Source organism: Mandrillus leucophaeus, unplaced genomic scaffold (genome assembly GCF_000951045.1).
Source record: "Mandrillus leucophaeus isolate KB7577 unplaced genomic scaffold, Mleu.le_1.0 Scaffold78, whole genome shotgun sequence".
NCBI classification, from domain to species: domain Eukaryota; kingdom Metazoa; phylum Chordata; class Mammalia; order Primates; family Cercopithecidae; genus Mandrillus; species Mandrillus leucophaeus.
Window position 1 is genome coordinate 223,107 of NW_012108474.1, and position 8,600 is coordinate 231,706.

General features: G+C 46.8%; 1 protein-coding gene across 1 annotated transcript in view; it reads right to left on the bottom strand.

The window, feature by feature from the left end:
- The window catches only part of LUC7L (LUC7-like (S. cerevisiae)), a 64,704-nt gene extending 56,930 nt beyond the window's left edge, over nt 1–7,774 (bottom strand). Inside the window, exons 1-2 of the mRNA XM_011967006.1 lie at nt 7,590–7,774; nt 5,561–5,655 (exon numbers count right to left, since the gene is read on the bottom strand). Of these exons, the coding sequence (XP_011822396.1) occupies nt 5,561–5,655; nt 7,590–7,650 (156 nt within the window). The 5' untranslated portion in view covers nt 7,651–7,774. The remainder of the gene's footprint in view (nt 1–5,560; nt 5,656–7,589) is intronic.
- Between the last annotated feature and the right edge of the window lie 826 nt (nt 7,775–8,600).

Consider the following 8,600-nt stretch of genomic DNA (forward strand, 5'->3'; position numbering starts at 1 on the left):
AAAAAAAAAATTAGCCAGTGCCTGTAGTCCCAGCTACTCAGGAGGCTGAGGCAGGAGAATGGTGTGAACCCGGGAGGCGGAGCTTGCACTGAGTCAAGATCATGCCACTGCACTCCAGCCTGGGCAACAGAGTGAGACTCCGTCTCAACAAAACAAAATATAAAAAATAAAATAAATAACATAATATAACATAACATAAAATAAAATAAATTTAAAAAGAAACCATGTGGCATGCTCGTTAACAAATCGTCCTTCAGTATCACTAATAACAAAGCCAACATGGAGGCGGCAGACAACGGGTCTGCCTTGTATGGAGATCTTTATTTTGACAAAAGATTGACTTTTCTCCTTTATCATTATTCTGAAGTCAGATGGAATTCACGTTATGGTCGGTTACACAGAAGACCTAGAGATAGGACAACAGTGGTTCTGGAAACCAGATTTGCAATTAAAATCACTGTCACTGAAAATCTGACAACTTTTACTTCATTCATTCTGTTTTTTCTTTTTTTTTTTAAGCAGAGTCTCACTCTGTCACCCAGGCTGGAGTGCAGTGGCACAATCTCAGCTCAATGCAACCTCCACCTCCCAGATTCAAGTGATTTTCCCGCCTCAGCCTCCCGAATAGCTGGGACTACAGGGGCACGCCACGACGCCCAGCTGATTTTTTTGTATTTTTAGTAGAGATGGGTTTTCACCATGTTGGCCAGGCTGGTCTCAAACTCCTGACCTCAAGTAATCTGCCCACCCAGTCCTCCTGAAGTGCTGGGATTACAGGTATGAGCCACCGCACCTGGCCTCATTCACTCTTCTAAGCTCTGGTGTTTTCCTTTAAAATACATAGTTTCGGGCCGGGCGCAGTGGCTCATGCCTGTAATCCCAGCACTTTGGGAGGCCGAGGCGGGCAGATCACGAGGTCAGGAGATCCAGACCATCCCGGCTAACACGGTGAAACCCCGTCTCTACTAAAACTACAAAAAATTAGCTGGGCGTGGTAGTGCGCGCCTGTAGTCCCAGCTACAGAGGCTGAGGTGGGAGAATGGCGTGAAACCGGGAGACAGAGCTTGCAGTGAGCCAAGATTGCGCCACTGCACTACAGACTGGGCAACACAGCGAGACTCCATCTCAAAAAAAAAATAATATAAATATATACATAGTTTTGGTGGATCACGAGGTCAGGAGATCGAGACCATACTGGCTAACAAGGTGAAACCCCGTCTCTACTAAAAATACAAAAAAAAAAAAAATTAGCTGGGCGCAGTGGCGGGCACCTGTAGTCCCAGTTACTCGGGAGGCTAAGGCACGAGAATGGTGTGAACCTGGGAGGCGGAGCTTGCACTGAGCCGACATTGCGCCACTGCACTCCAGCCTGGGCGAAAGAGCGAGACTCCATCTCAAAAAACAAATAAACAAAAAAAATACACATATAGTTTCCACAAACTAAGCATTATAGCTGAAAAATGAATGCTAGCTATCAGAAAAAAATGCTTTAAACTAATCAAGGCTTTCTATTCAAAGACAAAACTACCACCAAAGGAAGTAGACCCTAAAACCTTAAGTACAACAAAATATTAAGTTCAAATTGATTTCCATTATAAAAACCTCAACTGTCAAGAAAGATATGATATTACAAATCCTCATGAGGCCGAGCACGGTGGCTCATGCCTGTAATCCCAGCACTTTGGGAGGCCACGGCGGGCGGATTACCTGAGGTCAAGAATTTAAGACCAGCCTGGCCAACACAGTGAAACCCCATCTCTACTAAAAATACAAAAAATTAGCTGGACGCGGTGGCGGGCACCTGTAATCCCAGCTACTCACGAGGCTGAGGCAGGAGAGTTGCTTGAAACCAGGAGGCAGAGGCTGCAGTGAGTCAAGATCGCACCACGCACTCCAGCCTAGGCAACAGAGTGAGACTCTATCAAACAAACAAACAAACAAAAACAAAAACAAAAACCTCGGCCGGGCGCGGTGGCTCAACCCTGTAATCCCAGCACTTTGGGAGGCCGAGACGGGCGGATCACGAGGTCAGGAGTTCGAGGCCATCCTGGCTAACAAAGTGAAACCCCGTCTCTACTAAAAAATACAAAAAACTAGCCGGGCGAGGTGGCAGGCGCCTGTAGTCCCAGCTGCTCGGGAGGCTGAGGCAGGAGAATGGCGTAAACCCAGCAGGTGGAGCTTGCAGTGAGCTGAGATCCAGCCACTGCACTCCAGCCTGGGCGACAGAGCGAGACTCATTCTCAGAAAAAAAAAAAAAAAAAAGCAAGCAAAAAAAAAAACCTCACATGAAGCAAAATTCAGCACTTACTTTTCAATGTGAGAGCTCCCAAAACAGTTCCCGCTAAAGCACACTGAGGACAGGCTTGGGTTCTATGATTTTGGATGTACCTTTTTCAGCTTTGCCAAGGAGGCAGGGAAAAATACTACTGGCCATTCCCCTGGATGCCTAACATCAAGCAGAGCTGAGATATCACATTCATTAAGTCCTTCCACAATATTCCAAATGGCTGCTAAATCCAGTGTGTCAGGCCTTTTTTACTCAACAACCTGTGTTCTCTTCTGTACCTTCTATTGGTCTAACACTGCTGACCAGGAAGGGCACCAACGGTTCCAGAACCTTCAGAAAACACAGTTCTCGCCAGGCGCAATGTCTCATGCCTGTAATTCCAGCACTTTAAGAGGCCGGGGCGGGTAAATCACGAGGTTAGGAGTTCAAGACCAGCCTGGCCAATATGGTGAAACCCCGTCTCGACTAAAAATACAAAAATTAGCCAGGCGTGGTGTTGCACACCTGTAGACCCAGCTACTCAGGAGGCTGAGGCAGAAGAATCGCTTAAACATGGGAGGCAGAGGTTGCAGTGAGCCAAGACCGAGCCACTGCACTTCAACCTGGGTAACAGAGCAAGACAGTGTCTCCAAAAAAAACAAAACAGTCAGGCATGGTGGCTAACACCTGTAATCACAGTACTTCGGGCAGCCAAGCAGGTGGATCACAAGGTCAAGAGATCGAGATCATCCTGCTCAACATTGTGAAACCCCGCTTCTACTAAAAATACAAAAATTAGCCGGGTGTGGCGGCACGTGCCTGTAACCTCAGCTACTCAGGAGGCTGAGGCAGGAGAATTGCTTGAACCCGGGAGGCGGAGGTTGCAATGAGTCAGGATTACTCCACTGCACTCCAGTCTGGCAACAGAGTGATACTCCGTCTCAACAACAACAACAACAACAACAACAACCCCAGCAAGGATCAATCTCTACAACAAACCCTGTCTGAATTTCCAATCCTTATTCCAACTGACCATCAGCAGCCTCTGACATTTGTTCATTCACACCTGTGCAAGGCACTGTCTTCACATGCACACGGTTTCCTGGGTCTCCTCCTCCCTCTCAGGATGCTTCTCCAACCCCTGCTGCTGAGCTGCCCCTGCCCAACTCCAAACACTGGAGTGACGGCCCTCGATCCATGGCTTCCTGGTTCTCATAGGCCTCCATAACCCCTGCCTCCCTCTCGCTGCTAATTCACGCCAGTCCAGAAACATCAGGGGTGTTCCTTCTGTTCCTCTGCACTCTCCACCCAGAGCACCAAATCCCCAAACTTTACACGTGTTCTTTCTCACCATTCAGGTCTCTGCTCACACGTCCCCGAGAGGCCTTTCCTCCTCCCCCAATCTAGAACAGCTCATTATCTACTCATTTACTTACTCATCATGCATCCTCTCCCCCCACTAGATGAGAGTAAAGACTTTATTGGCACACTATCTCCAGTGCCTAGCACAAAGTAGGTGTCCAATAAATATCTAGCGAATTCACCTATAACTAACAATAAACATTTGTGTGAAATACCCTCACTCTGGCAGGGCACGGTGGCTCACACCTGTAATGCCAGCACTTTGGGAGACCAAGGTGGGCAGATCACAAGGTCAGGAGTTCCAGACTAGCCTGGCCAATGTGGTGAAACCCCGTATGTACTGAAAATACAAAAATTAGCCGGGTGTGGTGGTGCATGCCTGTAATCCCAGCTACTTGGGAGGCTGAGGCAAGAGAATGGCTTGAACCCGGGAGGCAGAGGTTGCAGTGAGCCATGATCACGCCACTGCACTCCAGGATGGGCAACAACAGCAAACTCAAGAAGAAAAAAAAAAGAAGAATGAGAAATCCTCTCACTGAGATTATTTTTCTCACCAGTATTCCACAGCTGCGCTACACACACAGGGTCTGGCCGAGGAAAACATGGTTGAAATCTTCCTGAGAGTACACAGCTATCTGCTCTGACTTCTTTCACTATGGGTTTATCAAGAATTCGAAGTTGTGCATCCTATGAAAATACCCTACAGTGAAACTGCCTTTGACGAGTGGAAATCATTAATCTGTATTGACCTCGGTACCCACAGTAATCTGCAGTAAACAGTAACGTTTTCCCACCCCAGGCCAAACAGCAGACAACACCCTAAGGAACAGAGGCACACGGTTTAGCGTTCATTTTGCATTTGCTGTCAGAAAAGTCAGATTGAGAAGATTTAACACATCTGAGGGGTTTTCCAGAAGGTGCTCCTCCCTAATAAAAGCAATGATTCATCACGAAGAAAACATCCTCTAACACATGCACATTTCATCCTTAAAATGAGAGAAGAGTTTTTATCCTCTGTGAGGTAGCTGTGAAACCTTAAAATGGGGGTGGTCTCTACAGGACTCCTTTTGTCTCAGTGGCTGAATCACCACAGATAATCCTCCAGTATTCGGTCTTTTCAAATTCTTACTTCGAATAAATGCACATTACACAAAGCTAGCATTTATCCGTTTTGTTCATCTGAAGTGACCTTAAAATTGCAGGGGTCTATATTCGTCACATAGCATGTTGATTTCTTGAAAGGGTGGCACAACACAAAACTACAAAATCAATGTATCCTCAACTGATTTTTTAAAAACCAAATAATTTGGGGAAGAAAATGTACCTTGCTAGATCAAAAGTCTTCCACACATTCAACTTGAGGTCAAACAAACAAACCCACGCAGAATCTTCAAAGAACTTCAGGCTGACCTAAAGCATATTTTTTGCTACAGCCAAATTAGAATACTTGCCCTATTTAGTTGTGAATATCGCAGTATAAATGACTTTACAAAAAAATCTGGTAATCGTACAGACAGAATTTTACAACAGTGAAATTTGTACCATAATATAAAATCCTACCAAATGAATAGAATCTATCATTTAAACGGCATCAAGGATTTCTGCCTGTTAAAAAGTGGAGGACTGAGCAAGGAGCAGTGGCTCATGCCTGTAGTCCCAGAAGCTCAAGAGGCTGAGGCGGGAGGCTCGCTGGAGCCCAGGAGTTCGAGGCTGCAGTGAGCTGTGACTACACCACTGCACTTCAGCCTGGGCAACACAGAGTAAGACTCCATCGCACGCAGGCATGCATACATACAAGTGGAGGATTACCTGCTGTAATTCAGCCACTTAGAGAAAAAGAGACTTAAAACAAAATTCAACACAGAAAAACCATCACTGCCTACCCAGCACTCATGTCAGAGTGTTCCATGAGGTCCCCCAAAATGCACCTACCGTCCCAGCGAGGATGTCATGTGGGCAGCAGTCCAGAAGGTGACTCTTGCAGACACGGTCATCTGTAAACTTGACCCTCTGTCTGGTTTCGTCTCCTGAAATTCATTTGTGGTTTTAAATAAGACAATATTATCACGTTAACCACAAGAAAACACTAGTGTAATGATTCACCTGGATCATTTGCAGTCTATCATTTCTGTGTTCTCCCCATCAAATACAATGAAAAGCTGATCTAAAGATATTTACACTGGAGTGGAATACACATTTTTTTGAGGCCAGTTATATCATGAAGAATCACACTTAATGAGATCTGACTCCATCAGTGTACCAAAGAAGTCAAGGAGTCAGACGTAAGCAGCTGAGCACCAAAAGGCCATTGGCTCCACATATACATGTGGCAATGAGATTCCAAAACCCAAGCTAATCAGAGGTCCATGAACCACCAAGGGCGACTTATAGAGCTGGTAATTTCCACCAACAAAAGCTACTTATTAATCTTTTAGTTATGAACAAATGCAGAGGCAGTATTTTGCCCAAAATTGAATGAAGAAGAAAGCTTTCAAACGCTATCGAAGACTGTTAAATAATCTAGATCTATTCTTCCTATGCCCCTTTCGTCCCCACCCTTAAAAAAGAGAGTTGCTACCTGGGAGTCACTTTTAACACGACAATACCAAAAAAAGCAAAAAGGAACTAGGTTAGTCAATACACACTGTGAGCTCCAACACATACTGTACCCATCTGCATTCTTCAAGACCTCAGCTGCAGAATTTTATGCCCGCTGTTGAAAAGTGTTAAAGGAAAAGTTTTCTTGCCCACACCTGCAGTAAGGAAGTCGGGGGAATGATACATAAAAGTAAAGGCAAAGTGGTATGTGACAAATTCTAAAGCTAGGCTGTGTACACAACACAGAGCTGTGCAACGCTAGAGGAGGAATATATTTTAGGATTTGCAAGCATCCAGGATTAATGTAGTGTCTTTTTATTGAAAATGTTTTCTTTCTAAACTACACTTTTAAAGTTACTTGTGAAAAAAAGCAAACACTTTTTCGTTATAACAGCTTAGAAATTGGTTGTGACTCACGGCTCGATGAACATGAGGCTTTCTGCAACTCCCTTGCAGAGTGATGTAGGCAGGCAAAGATACACTGAACCTTTATAAATAAAATAGAGGGGCCACAATTGTTCAGTTTGTATGAAATAAAAATATGGGAAGCAATTCAAAAGCAACTCAATATACAAAGAAAGCTAAAAAGCACTTATTCACCTATGAAATAAAGTGCAAATAATCTGCACAGCCCTGAGAATGTGCCAGTGTGAACTTACAACTTCATTACTTCAGCAGAAAAGAAAACACAAACCACAGCAGGTATATAGTTTTGCGAAGATGCAACCGCTTTCTCGTGTGACAACCATCATGATCTTGAGCTCCTCCCTACACAGTACAACCTACCTAACCACTGCCAAGCGCTGGCTACCCAGAGGCTCTCCTGTGTGCTGGGGGAAGGAGGGAGCTGGAAAAGTACTCGGCAGAAACCCACGTTAGAAAGGCTCAGTTTACGGCTCCCCTTGCAATGGTACAGAACCAGAACGGGCCAGGGTTTCGAGGCCCATCCGGCTCCCTCGGGTGTAGCTTCTTCCCAAGGAGCCTCGGAGCAGTTCTGCCACCCGGCTGCCAGCGACCTGGAGCCCACGCTGATTCCAGCCCCTCGCCGACTCCACAGTTCGCGGAGGGGCACGGAGCCGCGGCGCCCGTCGGGGAGGAAGTAGCGGGACGGTAAACGGGAAGGAGGCTGAAGCCCCATCCGTGGCGCAGACTCCGAAAGAGGAGCCGGACCTGGACCCACGGCCGCCTCGGAGACGAACCGGCTTAGACAAAGGCCCGGCGCCTGCGGTCGGCGCGCGGCGGAGGAGGAGCGGTGCCCCGCGCAAGCGCAGGCGCAGACGATCGCGGCCCCCGCCTCAGGCCGCCCGGCGGCCTCGCCTCACTCCCACCCCAGACCCTCGCCTGGTTGGCCGCTGTGACTCACCGTCCCGAGCCGTGCCCATGAGCTGGTCCAGCAGGGCCCGCATCTGCGCCTGGGCGGACATGGTAGCCGGCGGAGGCGGTGGGGACGGCCGCGACGGCTTCTCTCAGGAAGGCAGCGGCAGCGGCGTCGACAAATGATGGTCGCGTCGGCCTCGAGCCCACTCGGCTCTTTCCCGCCGCGGGGGACGCCGGGAGGAAGTACGAAGGCGCCGGCGCACAGCCTGCTGGGAAATGTAGTTTCTAGGGTGGGTGCTTGGGGGAGACTGAGGTTCTGCGTGGTCTACGCAAGTTGTCCAAGGAAGGAACCAAAATCCCAACGCTGATTTTACTCTAGACCCCCAGGACCTCAAACGAGTCTCTACGGAGGGTAAACTACAATAATGTCAAATACAGTCTATCAAAAACAAGATAAATCCGTGCTTTTTCTAAGCTAGCCATGAAACCGTGAGCATATTATTTAGCTCCCCGACGCTCGTTTTTTTTAAATCTGTGAAATGAGGATTCCAAAGGTGCCCCTCATATGATTTTTGTGAAAGTTAAAGCATGGAATTTTACTTATTTGTATTTATTTATTTATTTATTTATTTTTGAGCGAGGGTCTTACTCTGTTGCCCAGGCTGGAGTGCAGTGGCGCGATTACCGCTCACTGCAGCCTCGACCTCCCAGGCTCCTTATCCTCCCTCCTCAGCCTGGCAAAGTATTGGGATTATAGGTGTGAACCACCATGTTTGGCCATCAGTCATGGCATTAATATTAGGTTCTATGATTACAACCTCGTGGTCGTCCTTCTGTGAGCTCATGGTCTACCGTCCCAGGGGCTAAAAACAGGTATGTCTCAGCAATTACTTTATGTGATAATAGAATTATAACATGCACTTATGTGTGCATAGTCTGGCATAGACTTCTATTAAAACTTTTCTTATTTTTTATTATATTTTATTTTATTTATTTATTTATTTATTTTTGAGATGGAGTTTCGCTCTTGTTGCCCAGGCTGGAGTGCAATGGCCTG